A 25689-nucleotide genomic window follows, 5' to 3' on the forward strand; every position below is an offset into this window, starting at 1 on the left:
CACAAATCGGTCGAAAACTGTCATGCGTGCCCGTCCATGACGGATTTAGAATCCGTCATGTATATCGCGTCATAATTTGGCATCGTACCTTCCATGACGATTTTTGACCATCATGGATCTGCCTTAAGCCCGTCCAAGCCCAGACTAGGCCCAATCCTTCATGACGAAACAAACCGTCATGGACCAACGCCACGTAGGATTTTTAATTCAACAACTAGAATGATGTGGCTGCCTACGTGTATGCTACTTTTCGTCACAGAAACCGTCATGGATTTAGGATCAAATTAAATTTGGTATGCTTCATTTCTTTCAGCCCAATTTGAGACGAAACACTTTTTAGCATAATGTGGTGCACAAATCATAATGCCAATTTTGGCCCAAGATAGTATTTCCAAAGTGTTAAACGTCACACAAGTCATTCAATATACAGCCATCCATAGGTATATATGCAACATAGCAGTTTGTAAAATCCTCCATAATATGATAATATACAACATATATTGACAATATATATGTCACAGCAAGGTTAGGAACAAGTACAATGCAATTTACATCAACAACCCATATAAACTAGTAAGGTTGTTATTCATGTTGTCGTCGACCCTCCTGCTGGAGGCTACATGTCATGGCAGATTGTGATGGATAGCACCAAGGTAGACCGCTACCCAATCATACCTATCATATTTACAACAACATTAGACATTTTGTAGACATGAATTAATAGTAGAAATATGAGAATTGTAAGAAATTAAAAAAATAAATTACATGCTTTCAAAAATCCTCAAATCTTAGCTTACAAATGAGAATAAAAAGTTTCTAATCAAGTTGATACAAATAGAAATGTGTCAAATGAAAGTCTAATCAAATTGACCTATAATTGACAACGTAATATAAATGTGTCAAATGAAAGTCTAACCAAGTACTATAGCAGCAGCAGTAGAGGCCATACAAATCCGCCAAAAAAAGGCATCATTAATAAACAATATCCATGACGCGAAGCCACTGCTCGTCTACCTGGATAGCGTAAGCTTCTAACGTTCATGTCTCAACAAGTTTACACATGAAACTAAATACTTATCAAGGCACTGACAATAGTAAACAACACCTGATTGCCAAGTGAACCCGAAATGGCATGCAAAATAACTAAGAGCCATGGCCACTAATAAATCTATACTAGTGGCAAATGGTTCCGTTAAGAGATACGGAGATAGTGGTTAGGATGTATCAGTTATTGGTCTTAACAACATGCATACTGGGATTACTTTGATTCGAGTGCATAAGAACATAAATTTAACCACCAAGATCCATGTGGCACAAGCAAATTAGTTGAAAATCACATCCTCATGAAATATGCGTAACTCTGAACTGGATCAACCAAATAGGTGCATTTCAGTAGCAGTTCAGCTAGGGAATGGAAATAGCAGAGAAATCATAGGAATGGCAGTAGAGAACTAACCCCTGGTTGATCGCGGAGCAGCTCCATCACTACCACCGTTGTTGCCCTCTCAAGCTCTATTGTGTGCCATGCAACGGCACGGCTGTTACGGCACTACCAGACCTGCATCCCAGAAACAAGAGATCATAATCAGACAATTCAAGTGTTATGTGATCGAAAAAAGAGGAACAACATCAAGAAAAAGATTTAGGATCACTTGCCAGTAGCACTATTGAGGAGGGCGACCTAGGCATGGAGCAAAGGAGTTCAGAAAAATGTATTGTGCCACTGTGTTGGCAAGTGCTAGCCCAGTTTGTGCCTCAAGACTGATAGACAGTTTGCTAACATGTGGCCTTGGTACTAGTACTTCTAGGTGCACAATTAATAGTAGTACTACTACTCTAAATTGACTCACTAATACATATGCTTAGTACAGAAATTTAATAACAGGTTTAAACCTCTATATTCTAGCAATAGGACTGCCACACTGTTGTAATTTTCTTCTCAGATTCAGATTAAACTTATTTCTGGAATACATGTTCACCAGGCAGCAGGACACAACAAGGACAGAAAAAGAAATGCCTAGGGAGAAAACTCTAAACAGAAAATGTCGACATGTTAATATAGTAACAAAATTCTGCGCACCAGGACCTAGGGGAAAATCTAAACCGAATTAGATCTTGATAGAAGGCCACATACCACAGTGCAGCGGGTTATCTCTACTTAGTACCCTGCTGTTAGTCTCTATTTGGTACCCTGCAGTGTACAAGATACAGAGAAAATAAATTTCAGAGAGGAAGCACGCACACACAAGACACAGGCTGCTGAACCAGAGCCCTCGATAGCAATTGCTACCACCATATCAGCACACATAGACACACACCGTTAAGAGTTAGGGTACGCAGTAGCCACACTAGGCAATTAAAACTAACAGTGTTGGACCTTTCTTTATCAATTATATGATAAATGAAATTGGGAGAGCTGCACGATCCTACTTTCCATTTTCCTTGTTAAAACTTTATTCTTAATATTGCATTCTTTTTCAGAAAATGAAATACGACCTCACCAATACAGAGTATAAATTAGTTGATGAGAAATTGAGAAGATATATACAGTACACAAGGATACAAAACCTGAACTTAATAATCCCAGCTCTACAAGCTGGCTCGGGTATTATGTCCTTTCGCAAAAAGAACTTGCAAATAAATAAATGAAATTGTTGTCTACAGATAGTTTGCTTGAATGAATCAAGCCCAAAAAGACTAACGCCGATCTCAGCAGAATCTACAGGCAGCTAGCAAATATATGATGCGGAGTCAGAGACAAGATGCTAGTTGGTTGTAAGAATAGGAAATAAGTACAGAGCATTCATACAACATTAGTACTGGATAGGTTTGCAATTATGGTGCGTAATGTCCCAACAGTTATATCTGTAAATATGTAACCGAGCCAAACAAGATAAGAAAATCCTACGCTTAAACTGAACTGAGTTATCATGTATCTCTAATTATTATATAGATACTACAAAGTACACAAAGGACATTAGATATTTCTGAAATCAGGGGAAACTATAACAACAAATAGTAGCATGGCCATCAGAACACAACATAGTTTCTGCATCTGAAATACGCATTACACTGAATCATTGGGAGAAAATTAGAGCATCCACACATGTAGCTAGCTTGACACCAAAACTATTACTACACACGGCAAATAGATGTTCTATGCTTGCAAGAACCGGGACCTGTTCAGATATATATAGATGAAGACGCTGAGTCAGTCAAAGCACATCATAACAAAAAAAGAAGATGGCAGGAGGAGAGGAAGATCGGGTTTGAGGTGCTCACCTGGGCAAGGGAGGGCCTGCAGTGGTCCAAATGCTGCAGAGGAGGTTGCCATAGGATGCACGGCCGCGTCGGAGCCGCGACAGAGGAGGTCGGGGTCGCAGCCGTGCAGCCCGACGCCCGTGAGCAAACCCAGCTAGGGGTTGCCATCCAGGAGGCGGTGAGAGCACGAGGGCGCGCGGTCTGGAACACAGCGGAGTCGTCGGAGACGCGCCGACGATGGAGGCAACACCATAGCCGAAACCCTAGCCATGGACTCGGGGTCGCGGGCGAGGTGGATCTAGCCGGCCTGGAGGGCTAGGGTCGGAGACCAGCCTATGTGTGTGCTGTGAGATGGTGAACATCGCCGGAATCGATGGCTGCCGTGAGGGGTCATACGGGAGAGAGAGAGAGAGAGAGAGAGAGAGAGAGAGAGATTGTTTGTGACAGGGATGGATGGATGGGGGATGCGGCTGATCTGGTAGCTGCCGGAGACGCTAGGTGAGAGGAGAGGAGGGGGAGGGACGGCGGCCTGCGGTGGGAGGAGGGGGCGAGGAGGTGGTGGGTGGCGGCGATGAGGAATCGGGAGGGGCTGCGGAGGAGGGAGAGAGGATGAGGGTTAGGGTTAGCGCTTTATATGGGTAAAGGTTAGGCGGGCTTAGCGGGCTTTGGCGGGCTTGGGGGGCTGTACCATGACATCCATGACGGATTTTGAAAATGTCACCAGAAATCCATCATAGATTAACAGGTTTCTTGTAGTGTGCCAACCGGCTTAACTGCCGCCTCGGTGCCTTTCCCACAACCTACCTGGGAACGCCCATTAGCGACTCTCGGCTTACCGTCGCGGACCTGCGCCCGACCGTGACCAAGCTCCAGACGCGCATCGAGCCTTGGCAGGGTAGATGGCTGTCAAAGGCGGCTCGGACCATTCTCATTAACTCATCCCTCTCCAGCCTCCTCCTGTTCCTCATGAACTTCTACAGCCTCCACGAGACCCTGCACCATGAGATTGCGAAAATTCAGTCCCGCTTCTACTGGGTCGGCGATAATAATAAACAGAAATACCACATGGTGAGCTGGCCTGACATTTGCAAACCTAGGGATCAAGGAGGCCTCGGGATCATGTGCTCCAAACGCATGAATATCGCCCTCCTTTCCCATTGGCTCTGGCGGATCTCGCAGGGCCAGGTGGTCTCTGGCTTGACATCATTCGGAACAAATATCTGAGAGGCCAACCCCTCGCATTTTGTCAGAGATCTGGTGGCTCTCAGTTCTGGCAGTCGATCGTCCAGCTGCTCCCGGTCCTTCGCATCGGGACTTCCATCTCGGTGGGCTCCGGATCGGTGACTTTGTTCTGGTTTGACAGATGGGCTGGAGATTCCCCCCTCGCTGCGCGCTTCCCCGGCCTCTTCTCCATCGCGGTATAACCCCTGATCTCGGTTGAGAGGGCCCTTATTGACCTAGGGCGCCTTGCCTTTCGGAGGCCCTTTGGCCCCCCGGAATCCGCCGCCTGGCGTGCGTTGCTGGACTGCGTGGCTCTTCACGAACCGGTGGTGGATAGTGACCTTGACCGGGTGAGATGGCGCCTCGAACCTTCGGGACAATTCTCCACCAAGTCTCTATACCAGGCCATCGCTCCCTCCTCCGCCCCTCCCCCCTTGTGACGGTGTGGTCCATCCGCCTGCCCCTGAAAATCCGGATCTTCATGTGGCAGTGGATTCGCGGCCGACTCCCGTCTGGCGTTGAGGTCCGCAAGCGCAATGGCCCGGGATCCGGCATCTGCCCTCTTTGCGGCGTTCCCGAGGACTCGAATCACATCTTCTTCTCCTGCGTCTCCGCGCGATTCGTATGGAGTTGTTTCCGTGATGTGGTGGGCGGAAATTGGTGTCACACCAACTTCCCCGACTTATTTGACGAGCTCCAGTCCTCCCCCTTGTCTTCTCGCCACATTAGGTGGCTTGAGAACGGTGTCCTCGCTTGGACCCTCTGACGATCCGCAATAAGCTTGTGATCCAGCGCGTTCCTCTTCGACGAGTTACTGAAGCTATCTTCAAACTGTCTGGTTTCTTGCAGCTTTGGCGGCTGCTTAGCCGCCCCCAGGACCGCGACGCCATCTCAGCCTTCATCGCTGACCTTCGCTCGATGGCTGTCCGCCTGTCTCCGCCGCCCCCGCCGCCACCGCCGGAACCCGACTAGTCGGTTGTTGGGCGCCCCCGCCCTTTTCGTTTTGTTTCTTTTTCGGGCTTGTTGAGTTGTGCCCTCAGCAGAACCTTCTTCGTGTTTGTGAGACTTGGGTGCGTGTGAACTAGTCCTTGTATGTGTGCTCTGTGGCGGTTTGCTTTATTTATAAAGCGGGGCGAAAGCCTTTTTCGGTATTAATGGCCATGGAGATGGCCAATTTGACGAGTGGGTGCTTCATGTCTGCAAACATCATCAATGGAATACTGAAAGCAAATTTGAACCCCCATTTCTGGAGCATGACCCTTGCAGCCCTCAGGAATTTGAAGAAGACAAACATCTCAGTGTATGGGGATCGTTTCACTCATCCTTGGCAGATGGTGGAGCCAACATATCTCAGGAGGGTGAATAAAAGTTCTTCTGAATGTGTGGTGTTGTTTCTTGACTACGAGACATGTTCTGCTGAAACTGAACCTGAAGCTCTAGGTATGATGAGCGCACAAGATCTTCTCTTTGGAACTGTGAGGCTTCGAGGGAAATTCAAGGTCCATGCATGGACATCCACCTGCCGCCTCACTACAGCTACATCGTTCACTGTGAGGTACAGAGGCCACGTCGGATGGTCGCAAGTAACAAGCGTTTTCTGAAGAGTAGTGGCTGATTAAATTGTCTAGTCTTTTATCCAACACTCGAAGCTCATGCATGGTTCATGGTTCGCAGAAACTTGAAGAGAATTAATCAGAGTAGGTACAGGTTGTGAGATGAGAGCCTGAGACAGCTCTGAAATAGTACAAATTTCACTGTTATTTTTTATATCCCAGCTGTAAGTAATAAGCAACTAGGCAAACTGTACGGGTCAGAAGTTTGGGAAGTTCTTCGGGTTGGGGATATTAGCCAGGTACGTCTGTTGTTTTAGTCATGTGTACTGACCATTGAGAAAGCATGCAAGTTTCTTTTATTATTTCCATTTGTCCACCTAATTTTTTCCAATTTCCATGATACCACAGGACGAGGCAAAGATATCCTGATAGTACTGAAGGTTATCCTGATATCGACGGTCGATGCATTGTTTATTTATTTTTACTTGTTGACAAAATAGACCGCAGATGACCACAAAGTTTGAAATCAAGTCTGCATCCACATCGGAAAAGGAAAAACGAAACCAAGAGGCAGACCAACTTCAATAGTGAGGCCTTTCGGGTTCTACATACATTGTGTCAAGTAACTTTAGAGACGGTGACAAGTCAAACATGCACATGTTTTTGGAAGTAAGAAGTATTTCTGTGGGACCCAGCATTCAGTGACTGCTGTCAGTGGTAAGAACCGATCCTCAATCTAGTTTGTTCTTTCTTGGGAAGACGTGTTTCTTCCTCCAACCACAAGGCGCTCTACTGCTCTTGCTTGAGGCTGCAGGGAGACCTACCCATGGCGACGGCGTGCTCCGCGTAGCCTGTGGTCAGCTGACGACAGTCGTTGTAGCAGCGCGGCACATGAAGGGAGGGGAGGCGCGAAGGCTGGTGCTCCCTGTGAGTTCTCCTTTTTCGGTTTTTGAATCTAAACTGGTTCCGGTTTCTGTATTTTCGCAACTAAATTTAAGAGCCTAGTTGCAGGATTCATACAATAACACAGATAAAATATATAAGTTTGGGAGTGATTTTACTGAGATTGATTAGATTACAGAGCAAAGTTGAGGCCCAACCATGACAAGGGGCGGCCAGGATGTAAACGAATACAAGGATAGATGCCCAGTGCTGCTCCCAAACCATGGCTTTAGTGCAACAAAGCTATTGTTGGAAAGTTAATGTTTAGAAAACCGTTAGCCGTCAGATGTAGGATCCACATTCCTAGTGAGACTGCCTCGCGACACGAAACAGCAAGTAGTCACCTAGTCGGCGCTGTAACAAAGCGAGCTGCAGCTTTCATTCTTTGGAGTTAACTGTTGATTTCATCAGGTTTTTCAGGTTCAGATCCTGACAAAAGCTCTGCACTTGCCACGGCTGCTACTCAAGTTTGTAGTGCCATCCACCTCCTCATAAAGCAGGTGCCACATGATCTAATAAAGCATTGGTTGATTGGATACAACCTTAAATATTAAACACATATATAATATTGTTGGTTGGTCCTTGCATGGTCTCAATAATAGCAAATGCTCATGGCAATCATGATTTCGGTATTTGAATCTGAACTGGTTTCAGTTTATGTATTTTCACACAAAAAAGTAATCATTCCGGGAAGCTTACCCGGGATCTTGCTGTGTATGTAGCACTTCTTTTTTTTTTTTAGAAAAGGAGGATGACCCCCGGCCTCTGCATCTGGGCGATGCATACGGTCACTTTATTAATTATTCTCACAAGACCTTACAAGGTAATACAACAGCAAGACTAAAGCCACCGTCTAAGCAACAACTGTCGCTACGCCTATCCAAATGATGAAGGGGCGCTGATAGTCTGGGCCTAATACCAAACAGACATCGCAGCCAAACCTAAACATCTAAGATCTGAGGTCCCAACCAGGACGCCTGCCTGGTATGGGGCACCTACCAGTCCGACGCACTTCTCAACCAGGACGCCTGCCGGGTATGAGGCCGCCGCAGCCACCTGCCACGAGTCCATCTTTAGAGCTGTACCGTTGCATCTACCATGCCATCGACGTCACCACGACGCCAGACAGCGTCGTCCTCCTGCGTGAGTCCATCCTCCCGAACTCCGAATCTGCACTGCGCCACGCCGTCAAGATCCGTCGCCATCAATGTATGGATGAAGCACCGCTCCACCAAAGAAACCGTCCGCTGGTCCCACGAAGCAAGGCGCGGCACCAAGTAGAAGGCCGAAGCGCACCGCCACCACGCCACCAGCAGCCCCGCCACCAAGAGTTGTTCCCAGCCGCCGCCTTCAAGAAGGAGCACGACACCAGGGTGCCGTCGACGCCCAGACCAGGGGAACAAAAGCTTTCGCCATAGCTCGAGGAGGAGGCGGAAGGGAGAGGATCCAGCCCAAAGCCTTCAGGAAGGGGATCGGCGCCAAAGGCGTCGACTTTGGGGAGGCTGCCGCGCCAGCCAGGGGTCTCCCCCGGAACCTCACCCGCACGCCAGATCCGCCAGGCCGGCCATAGGGGCGCAAGGACCGGCGCCAGCACGGATCGGGACAGATCGAAGCAGGGGCGGATCTTCTACATGTAGCACTTCCTTTAATCTAATTGAAACTTGGAAATGCAAATGTGGTCTCTAATCTGCAAGTTTAACCCAGCACATTGGTAGTTTCAGCCTAGCAACTTGTCAATACATTTTCGTGGCATCCATCCAGGCAGGCATGCACATGTACACCTTTTTTTGTGATATTCTTTCGAGAGAAAAAACAAACAAAGGGAAGCTCTGCACTAGGCATACCTGCTACACTCCACTTTGTAGTGCCATCCACCTCGTACGGCATGCATTTTATGATCTAGAATTGAAGTATTAGCTGATTGGATAGGACCTTAAAGATTAGACTTATAATATTGTTGGTTGGTACTTGCATCGCATGGTCTCAGTAACAACAAATGTTTATGACAAGACCTTATGACAATCATGATTACTAATTATATCCAAACCATAGCCGCCCCAGAGTGGATAATTATATTTCCACGAATACGTAGTGTTGGTTGGGCCCTTCTGTTGGAAACAGAAATTGCCAACAGGAACTGGATTGGGAAAAAAAAACTGGAGAAGGACATAGTTCTTCATTGAGAGTTAATTTCTGATGGCAGATTCCTATTTTTTATCGTTTTTTGCTGGTGTGAATTCTGAGTATTTGGTGGTGAAACTCTGAAACTAGAGGTACAAAATTCTAGAGATACTATAATACACTGCAGTGGTTTTTCTTTGGAGGGACACAGGAAGGATTTCGCAGATGAGATTATATTTCCCATGAGACATAGACTCCGATGCAAACCAAGGTGTGCTCTTGCTATACTTCTTAACCAAGTGCTTTAGGGCCTATCTTCGCTACTGAGTAGGTAGATATGTAGCAACAGTGAGTGGCTGGTGCATGTCTTAATTAATTAAGCCACTATGACATTACTTTTAATTAAGTATGGTTGAAGGCTCAAAAGTAGTTGTTTTCTTCCATACGCATCCCTTGCTTTAGTTTGTTTTGTAATATAAAGAAAAAAGGGTACATACTCTTCCAATTTCGAATTCTGGTATTTAAGTTCCAGCCAAGCACTGCCCTCTCTGCTGCTTCCGGCTTGCACTTCGGTACAGCTAGCACTGGTGCTGCTGCTACAGGTATTGCCACTGTCACATTTCACTGACTTATATATATGCATTTTGATATCGATTGTCTATGCCATTTATTTTGGCCTGTCACAGGTATATATCCATTTCGATATCGATTGTATATATGCACTTGTACGAGCATACATTTTAGTACTAGTAGTGAAAACACTGGTAAATTCATTAGTTCCCACCGATTTTCTTCACGTGTTCAGGGCCTCTCAACAGGAATCAATCCTTAATTCTCTGTTAGTTGCTCCTGCTCCAGGATTCACGCTCGTTGCCTTCATGCTGTGGCTTGGACTGGCCAGGCTGTTAACTACCTCCTATGCCATGACATGCTCTTGGAGTATAGTATTGTTGGTTGATTGAATGCAGCCTGTGCACTGCATGGTCTCAACCATGAAAAAGAACTCATGAGAAATAATGGAGGCACATGCTTGAGACTGTATTTATCCACCTAGTTCGTCTTTTCCTTACAAATGATTAGTTGGCCTGACAGACGCATCCAGCGCGCACGTTCACATGTGATTCCTCACTATTTTCAGTGTTCTTAATTTCTTGATTCTTTGGTACTCCTTGTTGCCTAGCTCTGCGTTGGTCTTGACATGGCACTTGACGGCCGAATTCACTGTTTTGACCTTTTTTGTAAACTTTAGCGCGATCTGACCTCGATCTGAAAAAATTTCGTGATCTGACCCTTTTCCTACCGCCATCGTCCTTCGTGGTAGGGTAACACAGCCTACCGCCGAGGACTATGGCGGTAGGATTTGATTGCGCCGTCACGGGTCGTTTGAGGTTGAAAATACCCTACCGCCATAGTCCTTGGCGGTAGGGGCTGGAATGTATATATTGGCTAGCGTGTGTAGGTTTACCAGGTTGGTATTGGGTTCGAGCCTTCCATAGGTCACTTTTTGTTTATTTTTATTTTACGCAATAAACAATAAATAATTTGTACAATTAATATTAGGATATGAATTGTTGATAAAAATATAGTTTTACTTATGTGTAAATGTTTTATAAAATCCTCGCAAAGATATAAATGAATATGTTGTGATAAAAAAATTGTCCAATTAATGTTAAGGCATGGATTATTTACATAAATATTTTTTTGAAACTGCTCAATCCATTTTAAACTGCTCAACACTTTTGGAATCAGTCGGCCTTCTAATTTGCAGTTTGTATATGTTCTTTTGAAACTTGTGTTCTGACATTGGAACCCAAGAAAGGATGAAATACGGCTCTATGACCATTTATTTATCCTCTTCCATATCCACAAATAATTTGCTTACCTAGTGGTTGTACTACTTCCTGCTATTTTTCTTAGTTAGTTTAAAGTTCGAAAGACCATTGCACACCATTATTTGTAACAGTGTTTGGATGATAATACTGAGAACGAACTTACATCGTATTTGACCTTACTGGAGAGGTCATGTTTGTATCGCAAAATTTATAACATAGTAGCAACTAGCAACTAAACCATCGTCTGTGATCATTCAACTAGTTAAATTGAAGGTCAGATCTTTCTGATTATTGTGGGAATTTCTAGATAATTTCTATATTTTTAAGCGTGCAGGACAAGAGCAATGGCTGGAGGGCCTATAGACTTCTGGAATGCGTGGGCGGTTCAGAGCCTGGTGCTGACGAGCCTAACTCTGCAGGTTGCCCTCGTCCTGTTAGCGGGGATCCGGCGGCGTGGCACATCCTGGCGTACGTTCAGGTTCATGCTCTGGCTGGCGTACCAGCTCGCCGACGCCACCGCGATATATGCTCTCGGCCACCTCTCATTCGACGGTGCCACACCCCGCGAGCATCGCCTGGTTGCGTTCTGGGCGCCGTTTCTCTTGCTGCACCTTGGCGGCCCGGACAACATCACCGCCTACTCGCTCGAAGACAACATGTTGTGGCTGCGACACCTACTTAATCTCGGTTTGCAGGTGCTGGGAGCTTCCTACGTCCTCTACAAGCATTACATCGGCACTCAAGACATGCTCCTTCTCGCCGCCATCTTGATGTTCGTCGTCGGTGTTGTCAAATATGGCGAGAGGACATGGGCGCTCAGGTGCGGCAACATGGACATCATCCGGGGCTCCCTCAAGAAGAAACCACCTTCCAGATGTGACCTTCTTTACCTTGAGTATGAGCTCCCACAAGGTGGATGCAAGGGTAGTGTCGATGAAGAAGAATTCCTCATGCGGCATGCTCATTCCCTGTTTCAGTTCTGCAAGCGCGCAATAGTTGAATCGTCAGAGGACAGGGACCCGGCCAACCCTGAAATCAAAGTTCTTCACCACCTCACACATGAACAGTGGTATGTGGTGATGGAGTTGGAGCTGTCACTGCTCTACGACATCCTGTACACAAAGGCAGGCGTGGTGCACACCTCATTTGGTTACTGTGTCTGTATTGCCTCACCAGCCGCTGCTGCAGCAGCGCTGTTGTTCTTCCAGTTCAGTGGCAAAGATGGTAACAGCAGAGTAGATGTTGCTATCACCTACATCTTACTGGGTGGTGCGTTACTCCTGGAGATAAGATCCCTGCTGAGTGCACTTGGGTCTAGTTGGACACTCCCCTTCCTGTGTGCCACAAGATGGAATTTCCTGAAACATGCATTTCTCTGCAGGGGGAGATGGGATCGGCTTCGCCGTTGGATAGTATCTCTTCACCGGCTCATAAAGGTCATGAGAGTTAGTGGGTGCTTGAGGCCGGCAAGGAGGTGGTCAGGTACTGTGGGGCAATATAACATGTTGCATTTGTGCAGCCGTCCCAGCAAAAGGAACAGTCCTCTGCCCGGTAGATTTGCCATGATGCTGGGATTCGAGGAGTGGTGGAACAGGGAGCATCACTCACAGACCGCCAGGATTTCAGAGTACCTGAAGGAGGAATTGAGGCACTACATTCATAAATTAGTCAGGGAGGGCCAAGTGAGCACCCAAGGCATTGTCAGGAAAAAATGGGGTGAGTATGCAATCCAGTTGAAATGTAGGAAGCTGTACAAAAAGCTCACAGGCAACCTGCTAGGCGTTGAGTTCCAAGAGGGCATCATTATCTGGCACATCGCCACCGACCTCTACCTCCTCGACCACAAGCACACTGGGATGGAAACCATGGCAATGTATGAGTCGGTGAGGGTGTTGTCCAACTACATGATGTTCCTCCTGGTGGAACGTCCCTACATGTTACCAGGCCTTGCCCAGAGCAGATTGTACCGGCGGACCTGTGAGAATCTAGTCAAAATATGGGGCCAAGAAGGCCAAACGCACCCAGCCCCCAGCTGGCGCGACATGTTCCGCCTTCGTGATGGGCCCAATTCCCGCTCTAGTCTCCAACGGAGAAAGAAGCTCGCCGACATGGTACAAGAAAAGAAACCAAAAGCCGGCCCTGAAACCCCCCGTCTCAGTTACGCAATCGACGTAGCCAAAGAACTGGCCAGTAACGACGAGAACGTAGACCGTGAGTCCAACTCATTGCAGGTGCTCCTCTTCGTGTGGATGGATTTCCTGGTCCACGCGGCAAACAGGTGCAGCAGGGAGTCCCATGCCAAGAAGCTTAGCAGTGGAGGTGAGTTCACAACCGTCCTCTGGCTTCTCATCGAGCACCTCCACCAACTAGTCGAGCCTAATCCATCGTCATCGTCAGCGCAGGACGACGATGAAATTAAGGGCACCCAGCGCGCAACCGTGGACAAATAGTTGTAAGAATGTAATGTGTCCCTGGACAAGAAAAGGGTTTCCTCTTAATCAAATAGCTCACAGGCTATATATTATGTACTGTATAGGAGTTAGGACGTCTTGCACACGGCGACCCCTGATGCGTGCTATCTCGCCATATTTATTTTAACTGTTGGGATCCGTGCCTTTGTATTCTATTTTTTTGCAAAGAACCTCATACGAGGGCAAGGGGTTCCTGCATTTCAGTAAGAAGAATAGAGATGATCTAGTTCATAAGGACAACCGGATCCAAAGAACCTAACATTACCCAATTAATTAGGAAAAACCGAGTGAGCACCCAAGAACAAAACAAAAAAAGAAAAGGACACTAGAGCTTGGAGGTAGGGACTAGGACACCCACACACGATCTCAATGAACGCCGTCTGAGCCAGACACAAGAGCGCCAAGGCCCAAAGCGATTAGGTTTTTTTTCCAAATGTTCACCAGGGGGAAAAGGCTCCCCACCTGAATATATTTCAACATGGCCATAATGCCATGAGATTGATCCAGTCTATAAGGAAGAACGGATCGAAAACCTGAACAAGTTGACCCTGTTTATGAGGAAAACCGGGTTAAAAACCAAACAAGAGAGGGTAAAACAAGAAGAGAAAAAAAAGAGGACGCCCAGACAAGGCACACCTAGCTAGCAGACCAATGACATCACAACGAGAGGCACAAGTAGATGAGGGGAGTCGTCAAGGGGTCACAATACCGACACTTGGCAAGCAGCATATCACACCGCACCGGCATGCGTACCGAACACCATGGCGCAACAGAGGAGCATCCACAACCAACGAGTGACAAGCACGAACCTTGAACGGCAGCTCCGCCATGAAAATTCGGGAACGATTAGCAAGTTGGGGAGGCATCTTGCGACATCATTGAGCAAAGATGAACCAAGATGACGACAAGAGGACGAAGCTCGCCGCACCACAACGACAGCCATGGGATGTCTTGAGCATGCACAGCAGCAGGGACGACATCAAGAACACTAGCAAAAAACAAACACATACCATCATTGACCCATCCGGCCACACCACCACGACCAACGTCCCACACCAAGCTCCACCCGCAAGCATACCCCAAGATGATGCCTTCGAGAAGGGTCGTGAGGCCAGTTGCGCCGCCACCATCTGCACCAGAAGGAACTGGGCTAGGGGTTTCCCTCGGGTCTCATCTTCCATATTCATCTTACCAAGCAAGGTGAGCCTTGAACGTTATGTCGTCTGGTCGCCATCCAACAACACCCCGCAGAGGGAAGAGGTGTCGTATAGGAACGAGGTGGTCTAGAGAGGATCACACCCCGCTAACCCAGCATCGGATGGAAGAATCGGAACCACACGCCACCGTCATCTTGGGGGTGGCATAGAGTCTTTAGTAAAGTCACAATGGTCTGGAGGAATCTGGCTAGGCCCGAGTGCATACCGGACAAAACTCCAAAGCGCGCGAGTCGCCGAGAAAGATAAGAGGATGTGGTCTCCGTCTCGGGTACCCCACAAAGGGGACATAACCCATTACCCAGGCCATTCCTCTTGAGGTCCCCTGGCCCCGATGAAAGGCGATCCCTCAACAATTGCCACACAAAATTTTTGATCTTCAAGGGTAGTGGCACCTTCCATAGGGGTGCAAGCCAAGTAATAGTCATCCTAAGGTACAACTCGTGGTAGGCCGAGGCAAAAGAGAACTCACCCAAGGGGGTTGGGCTCTCAGATGCGGTGTCCGGGGAACCTGCGAGCAACGGTTGGACGGCTGCTCGCAAGTTAGCCCACTCCAACACCTCCACAGGCCCAAAAGAGCGACGAAACAAGATGTTCCATTGACCATTTTGAACTGTCGCGCGGACCAAGAGCAACAGATCCATGCAAATGGCAAATAGGTATGGAAACCCCGTGCATAACGGGGGTCCGTAGACCCATTGGTTTAGCCAAAACATGACACCCTAGACATTGCTGACAGGAAAGGACAACCCCAGGAGAATCTCATGTTTTATGTTATGGATTAACTTCAAAATTGGCAAACCTCCGAGAATGCGCACGAAAGAAGCGGCAAGCCCCAAAGGTACTTTGCCTGAAGAAGCTGCAACCAAAGTCTCCCTCCCCTGGGATGATACGCCAGACCCACCTAAGCATCAGGGCCATGATCATTTGACGGGAGCCAAGGATGCCCAACCCTTTAGGTCCCTTGTCAAGCAAATGTCGCCCCACTTCACCATATGGCATTTCTATCCAATGTTCATTGCATGCCAGAAGAAACGAGAGAGGTCTTTACTAAACGAGCTATGCACACCCTACTGTAAGATATACAACCCCATCATATATATGGAAAGGCTAGAGAGATTAGAGTCAATCAAAGCCATCTTACTTCCATTGGAAGTAAACCACCCGCACCAAGGTTCGGTCCGCTCGGCAACCTTCCCCATAAGAGTTCATATACATTTTGTCGAGTAGTGTGATCGTGTGATGGTCTTTAACGTGCTCCCTGCTGCTACTAGTGGTATTGTTGTCGACGACGGCACGACCAGTGGCACGTAAGGACCGTCGTCGATCAATGCTTGATTCGAGATGCTTTGGAGAGGCCCCTTGTCTCGATGGAGCTTTTATTAGCACATGTTAGAGTCGGTGGTGGGTATGCTCCTCGGTTGTTCCAAGCATTTGAATTTCCCATAAATACGTGCCTGGCAAGCGTTTTAAATCGCTTGTTCGGTTATGGGTTTAAGTATTTCACCGCCAAGACTGTATGCGGAGCAACTTTTAGTGTTACAGATTACACCTAGGACAATGCATTTGATACCTGTCAGTGTTAAAACCGGCGGATCTCGGGTAGGGGGTCCCGAACTGTGCGTCTAGGCGGATGGTAACAGGAGACAAGGGACACGATGTTTTTACCCAGGTTCGGGCCCTCTCGATAGAGGTAAAACCCTACTCCTGCTTGATTAATATTGATGATATGGGTAGTACAAGAGTAGATCTACCACGAGATCAAGGAGGCTAAACCCTAGAAGCTAGCCTATGGTATGATTATTGTTGTCCCCTACGGACTAAAACCCTCCGGTTTATATAGACACCGGAGAGGGCTAGGGTTACACAGAGTCGGTTACAATGGTAGGAGATCTACATATCTGTATTGCCAAGCTTGCCTTCCACACCAAGGAAAGTCCCATCCGGACACGGGACGAAGTCTTCAATCTTGTATCTTCATAGTCCAGGAGTCCGGCTGAAGGTATAGTCCGGCTATCCGGATACCCCCTAATCCAGGACTCCCTCAGTAGCCCCCGAACCAGGGTTCAATGACGACGAGTCCGGTGCGCAAATTGTCTTCGGCATTGCAAGGCGGGTCCTCCTCCAAATTCCGTGTACTTGTTGAATAATGTCCGGTTTCTTGTGAATGTAGTGCTCCTTGGCTTCTACGCCCAATAATGGCCGTCTTCCACGTGTCAAACGAATACGAAAAGTCTGGGTGTTTTTACATTCACACCCCTAGCCGCGTAAATGAGCCGCCTATTTAAAGGGACGGGGATTTAGATCCAAACCACACCTTCTCCCCTCCGCGAGTATTCATCAGAGTGCATCCGACAAAGGGCTATTCCACCATGGCCAGCCGTCGCAACTCCTCCGCTCGCCCTTCCAGTCCTAAGCCTGGAGATTGGGAGAGATGCTCCATCCCGCACAGCGAGCTAGTGACGCTCCAGACCAAGGGATTTCTCCCCCCGGCCTTGCCACCTATAATGGCGGAGAGCAAGCGGAGAGCGCCCCCAATCCCTCCAAAGGAGAGCGGGTATGTCTCGTCCCTTATTTAATAAGAGGGCTCGGATTTCCAATTCATCCGTTTCTCCGGGGGCTCCTGGAGTTCTTTGGTCTCCAGCTGCACAACCTCACGCCTGCCTCCATATTGCACATCGCGGGCTTCGTAGCCCTTTGCGAGCTGTTTTTGGGTGTTGAGGCTCATTTCATGTTGTGGAAGAGGCTATTCTGCCTGGTGCCCCGTTCTCAGGAGGGGTCAATATATCAAGTGGGCGGAGCCGAAGTGTGGCGCATCGCCGGGACCGAATATTTATCCGGAACCCCAAAGAAGGCGTCCGAGAATTGGCCTTCGGAATGGTTTTATATAGAGGACGTCCCGTTGCCGGATCCTGTTCGGATCGGCCTCCCTGAGTTCGACAATGCTCCCCTGAAGAAGCGCCTAAGCTGGCGTCCACGGAGCCCTCAGAGGGAAAGTGACAAGGACGTCCTTCACCTGATTGGCCGGATAAGATTATTAGCTCATTCCGGACTAACCATGATCGGAGTCATGGCCGCATGCATCATGCGGGGGGTGCAGCCGCTTCAATATAGAGGCCACCCTATGTGGGACTTCAACGGGGAGGACGACGCCACCCGACACGGACGTAAGGGGCCGGACTCGGCTGCCGCTCTAATAAAGATCTTGTCCGCTTTGTACAAGGGAGAAGAGGAGGAATTTCTCTGCGTCAACCCTCAGGGTGGATTTACAATGTATAATCCTCCAAGCTGGGTAAGTGGACACTTTTACTTGTCCATCCGTTTTGTATTCCCATTGTTAAATATATAGTCTAACGACTTCAACGCAGGAACTGCGCCAGGCTGTTAAAGAAATAAACAGCCCCCCTCCACAACCCGAGGATCCGAGACGGTCCCTCGACCCATCCTCCCAAGAGGATCCGGAATTATCTGTGGAGCTAATTGATGGGGTGTTTCATCAATTGAGCAAGGACAACGCCTTGGTGGCCATTACGGCCGATTACCCAGGGCTACTCCCAGCCTCCCAGGTAACTGAGACCGAAATCCCAGCACTTCGAAAAGGGACCCGTCCTCGCGTGTTTTCGATTACCGTATAACAACCGCGTTTTGCAGAGGAGGTCCTTGAGGCAGAAGGCCGAGCCTGCGGCGACTAGCCAACGAGGGGCCGCAAGGCCCCAGGGGCTGAAAAGAAGTGCGGTCTGGACTGAGATGCCGGCGCAAAGGTATAACGCGCCATCTCATCCCCTGGTGTTATTCCTTCAAGGCATATTAACACTCGTGCTCTCTTCAGGATAAAGAGACCTCGCCGGACTATATCCGGAGAGGCTGCCAATCGCGCCTCCACCAGCCAGGCTCCAAAGCCTGGTCCGGAGGCGGAGGCGAACACGAGGCGCGCACCAGACGCTCCTCCAACAGAGGATGCGGACAGGCTATCTGCCACCAATTCTGAGGTGGAGAGTGCCATGAACCACACGCGTCGCCGGACAGTTCTTCGCGACGCTTGTTTCTCCCCAGAGGCATTGGATGCCTTCAATTCGGGAGACGCGTACCTCCGTGCCGCTCAAAATGGTCTAGCCAGAGCCATGGAGCAGTATGTGAAAGACATACGAGTGAGAAAATTTGATGGTTATGTATATCAGTAGCCCCCAAGACTTGAAACAGTTAGAATAACTGATTTAAGGATCATGTAATATGCAGGTTCTTTCAGAGAAGAATACCCAACTGTCCCAGGAGCTAGAAGAGTGCAAAGCCCAACTTGAGGCCGCACTAGCCGCGACAGGGGAGCCCAAGGAGACCCCCTCTGGTAATATATGCTTCAAAAAGATAAGTATTGTGTGAAGTGCGGCGTGTGTGCAAATCTGACAAATGAAATTGCAGATGGCGCCGGATTAGATCCGGAAAAGCAACAACTCCTACGCCAGCTAAAGGCTGGTGAGAGCGTGCTGACAAAGGTGAGGCGGGAGAAGAATGGTCTCCAGGATGCCAACACAAAGCTGTGCATTAAACTGAAAGATGTTCATGCCCAGCTGTCGGACTCCGCTAAGGAGAATCAGCGTCTTCGACGCGGCATATTTTGTAAGTCCTTGAACGAACTTTGAAAAAAAAAGAGTTCGGCGAGGAAGTCGACTAACAGAGTGATGTCTGTAGGTGTGCTAACAGGTCGTCCTGCAGAGATGCCCGGTTCCACGGGTGACCTTCTTCCCGAGCTCTCGCAACTGCACGAGCGAGTTCGGCAGGTGATGCAAGGCGTTGCCCAGGCCTTGTGGCCATCCATCTCCATGTCCGAAGACCTTGGAGAGCTTGCAGAGAAGCTGAAGGGAGCACGGCGGCGCTTCCGATTGTGGAAGATATCGGCCTGCCGTCAAGGCGCTAGGGAGGCCTGGGCCATGGTGAAGACGCGGTACACGAAGGCTGACCCAAACCACATGGCCAAGGTCGGACCTGTGGGGCCCGACAGGAAGGAGATCCCTGTAAGCTTAGTATACGGCCAAGTAGAATTGGCCGCAAAGTATTCCCAGCAGGACTGTAAACTAGACAGCCTGTTAGATGGTATTGAAGAGGAATACAATTAGTCAGAATGACTATGTAATTTTAATTGACATGTGTAATGCCTTCTAGCCGGATTGTAGATCGTTTGTCATGGCCGACCTTTTCGCTTCAGCCTCGGGACCTGACGGTCCGGAGTGTGTCCGAATACCCATGCGGTTATATAAGAACCGGGGTATGCATGGAGACCAAGTATAGGGGTCATTAGTGCTTGAACAGACAAGTGCCCAACTAGTTATGTTATATTACATGGTTAGTAAGAAACATCTTCCAGGGAGAATAGTTCCGTTAGGGGTTCCTTTCCCTGGGAGGCATGCCCTAAAGTGCATGTCCATGCTGCGAAAAGAGACGCAGGAAAAATCATCTGGGGGCGCATAAATAAATAAGTGAAAAGATCATATTTAGTTCACCGACCAAATATTCCCTTAAGAACGCTAGCTTTCGGCTTCACCCAGTCTGAGGTACACATCCGGCTGACCCGGCAGTAACAATCGCAGAGGTGCTCCCTTTACCACCTAGCCGAACAATCGGGAACGTAGGGGTAAGCACAGGAGCCAGGCAACCTAGCTTGGCCAAAACTTAAGTCATATCGATGCATATAATGGTGAATAAAGGTACATGCGGAATTGTGACACATGTGTTGGGCATGAAGCCCATATAAATAAGCTTCTGTTTAAAGAAGCCCCCAGGTTTAATGAGCGCGGATAGCGCGTCACTTATTGGGCCTTTAAAGGCTATAAGAGAAAGGAAGGGGAGAAGGAGAGAAATGTAAGACAGAAAATATAAAAAATGGACAGAGGAAGGAGACGAACACAGAGTCCGGCGCTAGGCATAGAATCTTCGGAGATGGGCTGCGTTCCATGGGTTCGGCTCGAGTCGGTTATCCGATGCATCTCGCAGGCGGTACGCTCCACCAGTTAGGACTTGGTCAATTAAGAAGGGACCTTCCCACTTGGGCTTGAGTTTGTCCTTTTTCTTGTCCGGCAGGCGTAGAACTAATTCGCCAACGTTGTAATTTTTGGCCCATACTTCTCTGCTTTGATATCTTCGAGCCTGCTGTTGATAGAATGCGGAATGGGCTTTTGCCACATCATGCTCCTCCTCCAAGGCGTCCAAACTGTTCTGCCGATCGAGCTCGGCTTCTCTTTCTTCGTACATGCGCACTCGAGGTGAGTCATGAATTATGTCGCAGGGCAAAACTGCCTCTGCACCGTACACCATGAAGAATGGTGTGTATCCGATGGTGCGATTCGGCGTGGTCCGCAGCCCCCAGAGTACGGAGTCGAGCTCCTCTACCCAGTGCGTATTAGATTCCTTAAGGGACCGCACTAATCTAGGTTTCATGCCGCTCATGATAAGACCATTTGCACGTTCGACCTGGCCGTTAGTTTGTGGGTGATAGACGGAAGCATAATCGAGCTTGATGCCCATGTTTTTGCACCAGAGTTTTACCTCATCGGCCGTAAAGTTCGTGCCGTTATCAGTGATGATGCTGTGGGGGACGCCATAACGGTGTACGACCCCGGATATAAAGTTTATCACCGGTCCGGATTCGTCCATCTTAACAGGCTTGGCTTGTATCCATTTGGTGAACTTATCCACCATGACCAGTAAGTATTTTTTCTTGTGGGTTCCGCCTTTAAGGGGTCCAACCATGTCAAGCCCCCAGACCGCGAAGGGCCAAGTGATGGGGATAGTTTGGAGGGCGGTGGGTGGCATATGGCTTTGGTTTGCAAAAAGCTGGCAACCGACGCATCGCTGAACTAAGTCCTGAGCGTCTGCCCAGGCCGTCGGCCAATAAAAGCCTGTACGGAAAGCCTTGCTTACGAGGGACGGAGCTGCAGCGTGATGACCACCGAGTCCGGCATGAATTTCCGCCAGCAGGTTCTGCCCTTCCTCTTCGGAGATGCACCTTTGAAGGACTCCAGTAGTGCTTTTCTTATAAAGCTCTCCCTCATGGACTTTATAGGCTTTAGATCGCCGCACTATGCAGCGTGCCTCGTTTTGGTCCTCTAGGAGTCCCTTCCTAGTAAGGTAGGCTAGGAATGGTTCTGTCCACGGGGCGATGACGGCCATTATTACGTGGGCTGAAGGTGTAATTTCATTGGCAGAGCCTCCAATTATGTCAGATTGTTCAGTGTCGGGCAGTGCGGTTGGATCCGGGCTGTTATTGCCAGGTTCCCCTTCCCCTACTACGGATGGCTTGAACAGCCTTTCCAAGAAGATGTTGGGGGGGACTACATCGCGTTTTGCGCCGATGCATGCCAGGACATCTGCCGCCTGATTATTTTCCCGGGCTATATGGTGAAATTCAAGCCCTTCGAACCGAGCTAACATTTTTAAGACGGCGTTGCAGTAAGCTGCCATTTTTGGATCCTTGGCATCGAAGTCTCCAATTATTTGGGATATCGCGAGGTTTGAATCCCCGCGCACCTCTAGGCATTGAATGCCCATGGATACTGCCATCCGGAGACCATGTAAAAGGGCCTCATATTCGGCTGCATTGTTGGAGTCTGTGTACATAATCTGGAGTACATATTGAACTGTGTCTCCTGTGGGGGACGTCAAAACGACGCCAGCCCCTAGACCGGCCAACATTTTGGAGCCGTCGAAATGCATGATCCAGTTTGAATATGTGCCGTACTCTTTAGGGAGTTCGGCCTCCGTCCATTCTGCGACGAAGTCGGCCAAAACTTGCGACTTGATAGCTCGCCGTGGCTTATAAGTTATGTCGAACGGGAGCAGCTCAATGGCCCATTTTGCAATCCGGCCCGTTGCGTCGCGGTTGTTTATAATATCGTTAAGTGGTACTTCCGAGGCTACTGTTATTGAACACTCTTGAAAGTAGTGTCGCAGCTTCCGGGATGCCATGAATACCGCGTACGCAATCTTTTGATAATGCGGGTACCGTGATTTGCACGGAGTGAGGACAGTGGCCACATAATAGACCGGCTTTTGAAGGGGGAATTTGTGTCCATCCGTTTCTCGTTCGACGACGAGCACTGCGCTTACAACCTGATGGGTTGCTGCAATGTACAATAGCATTGGTTCGCCAATGTTTGGCGCGGCCAGGACTGGGTTTGTTGCCAATATGGCTTTTATTTCGTCGAGTCCGGCCGTGGCGGCATCCGTCCACTCGAAGTGTTCGGTGCGCCGAAGGAGGCGATAGAGGGGTAGTGCCTTTTCTCCCAAGCGGGAGATAAAGCGGCTTAGAGCCGCCACGCATCCGGTTAATTTTTGTATTTGTTTGAGGTCCTTTGGGATATCCAATTGTGACAGAGCTCGGATCTTGGCTGGATTTGCTTCAATTCCTCTACCGGATACAATGAAGCCCAAGAGCTTTCCGGCTGGAACGCCGAAAACGCATTTTCCGGGTTGAGCTTGATGTCGTATGTTTGGAGGTTATCAAATGTGAGCCTCAAGTCGTCTACTAGAGATTCTGCATGTCTTGTTTTTACGACCACATTATCTACATATGCCTCCACTGTTTTGCCAATCTGGTTTGCCAGACATGTCTGAATCATGCGCTGATATGTTGCGCCGGCGTTTTTGAGCCCGAAGGGCATTGTGTTGAAGCAGAATGGGCCGTATGGTGCGATGAATGCCGTTGCCGGTTGGTCTGACTCTGCCATCTTGATTTGATGGTAGCCGGAATATGCGTCGAGGAAACACAACGAATCGTGTCCTGCGGTAGCGTCGATAATTTGATCGATGCGGGGGAGGGGAAGGGATCCTTTGGGAAAGCCTTGTTAAGGTCTTTAAAATCAACGCACGGGCGCCAGGTTTTGTCCTTCTTTGGTACCATCACCAGGTTTGCTAGCCAGTCCGGATGTTTTATATCTCTGATGAATCCGGCCTCCAATAGCTTGGCTAGCTCCTCTCCCATGGCCTGTCTCTTAGGTTTGGAAAAACGCCGAAGAGCTTGTTTGACAGGTTTGAATCCTTTTAGAATATTTAAGCTGTGTTCGGCCAGCCTGCGTGGGATTCCTGGCATGTCTGAAGGGTGTCAGGCGAAAATGTCTCGGTTCTCACGTAGGAACTCTCGTAGTGCGGCGTCTACATCAGGGTTTAATTGTGCCCCGATGGAGGCTGTTTTATTGGGGTCCATTGGATGGACCTGGAATTTGACTATTTTGTCCGCTGGTTTAAAGGAGGTGGACTTGGATCTTTTGTCGAGTATCACATCGTCCCTGTTCACCGTGGAGCGCAGCGCAGTCAGTTCCTCGGCCGCTAGGGCTTCAGATAGTGCCTCAAGGGCCAGTGCGGCTGTCTTATTTTCGGCGCGGAGTGCTATGTCCGGATCACTAGCGAGAGTGATAATTCCGTTCGGCCCAGGCATCTTGAGCTTCATGTACCCGTAATGGGGTATTGCTTGGAAGATTGTAAATGCTTCCCGCCCTAGCAGAGCGTGGTATCCGCTACTGAACGGGGCCACATGGAACGTGACCTCTTCGGACCTGTAATTATCCGGCATGCCGAACACCACATCTAGTGTGATTTTTCCTGTACAGCGCGCTTCCCGACTGGAGATTATTCCTCTAAAGGTTGTGCTGCTTCGCTCAATGCGTTTCCAGTCTATTTCCATTTTTTGAAGGGTTTCCTCATAAATGAGGTTCAACCCGCTGCCTCCATCCATGAGTACCTTGGTGAGGCAAAAGCCGTCCACTATTGGATGGAGGACCAATGCGGCTGATGCTCGGGCTGTTCGGAATTTAGGTTCATCACTGGCATTAAAAGTAATAGCCGTGTCACTCCATGGGTTTGTTGTTGCTACTTGGTAGACTTCGGCAAGGCTGCGGAGTGTTCTTTTTCGCATATTATTTGATGTGAAAGTCTCGACGACTGTTAATACCGTATTGGTGTCCCTGGGGTGGCTTTCTATGGCCTCCGGAATTAGGAGATCTTCGCCAATTTTGGCCACCTGCCGGAGTATCCAACATGCTCTAAGGCTGTGAGTTGGTGTGGCGCCCTCTGTACTGTGAATTTTACAGGGTCCATTAAGCCATCCTTCCAGTACGGTTCCATGCTCTGTAGAGGGTTTTTGCTTTTTGGTGTTTTACCCGGGTGTCTGGCGATAATGCACCCTTTTATTTCAGACTGGGTTTGTATTCAGGGCCGGATCGTCCCAATATTTTATTTCGGTTTTCCAGGCGCTTTCCACCGCATAGTACTTTCGTACTATGGACGCCAAGTCAGTGAAGCATGTAATATCACGGCGACTTATGGCGTTGAGGATTCCCTTGTCCGTGCAATTATTGCAGAAGATTGAGATCGCGTCTTCCTCGCGACAGTCCTTTATCCTGTTCCTAACCAGGAGGAATCTGGCCCAGTAACGATGTATTGTTTCTTCGGGCTTTTGCCTGATTTGGGATAGATCACTTATGTTCAGGTGGGTGGGTGGAATTAAATCCGAAACCTCACCCAATCTGAGACTCAGAGGCCAAGGAGTTTCCGAACTCGAAAGTTTGGATTCTTGGATGTTGCCCAATGAATCCAGCCCGTCGCCTGACTCTAAGTTCAGGCCTTGAGTGATATCCTTCCCTCCGTGGGTATCCGGCTTGGAGGGATCGGGAATCCGGACATAGCTAGTCCTTAAGATAGATGAAGGTTCGCCGCACTGTCCCTCTACGACGGCAACGTGATGGGTGACTTGGGGAGAGTTAATCTCCCTCAGATCGGGTTTAGGCCCAATCTGGTCGTAATCCGTAGCGACTCCCAGGGCGGCGATGCGATCCAAGAGCTCGTTTACGGAAGAGAGCTCCATAGGATCTAACTGCTCGGCGAGTTCCGAGCTGACATGAAGATTGCTTTTGATGACCCGAGAGGTCATCATCGGCGCAGCAGCCGAACAGGCGGTCATAAGAAAACCACCTAGCCGGAGAGTTTGGCCGACAGCTAAAGCTCCCATAGTAACGGTGCCACCTTTAAAGACGGGATGAGGCATCCTTCCTGATGGTGACGGCACAGAGGAACTCTCAATGAAAGCACC

General features: G+C 48.8%; 1 protein-coding gene and 1 long non-coding RNA gene across 2 annotated transcripts; one reads left to right on the forward strand and one right to left on the reverse strand.

The window, feature by feature from the left end:
- Positions 1 to 394: 394 nt before the first annotated feature.
- On the reverse strand, positions 395 to 3846 carry LOC147982866 (uncharacterized). Its single transcript, XR_015615530.1, has 3 exons — positions 3283 to 3846; positions 1457 to 3179; positions 395 to 675 (listed from the first exon to the last, which is right to left on the reverse strand). It is a non-coding gene; the product is annotated as an uncharacterized LOC147982866 (long non-coding RNA).
- A 5791-nt stretch (positions 3847 to 9637) lies between these two features.
- Positions 9638 to 13515, forward strand: LOC125528825 (uncharacterized). The gene is made up of 2 exons (XM_048693262.2): positions 9638 to 9700; positions 11265 to 13515. The coding sequence occupies exon 2, from the start codon at positions 11275 to 11277 to the stop codon at positions 13378 to 13380; it is 2106 nt and encodes a 701-aa protein (XP_048549219.2). The 5' UTR covers positions 9638 to 9700; positions 11265 to 11274; the 3' UTR covers positions 13381 to 13515.
- Positions 13516 to 25689: the final 12174 nt, after the last annotated feature.

Source organism: Triticum urartu, chromosome 2A, assembly GCF_056163025.1.
Source record: "Triticum urartu cultivar PI428250 chromosome 2A, HENAU_Tu73, whole genome shotgun sequence".
Lineage (NCBI taxonomy): Eukaryota > Viridiplantae > Streptophyta > Magnoliopsida > Poales > Poaceae > Triticum > Triticum urartu.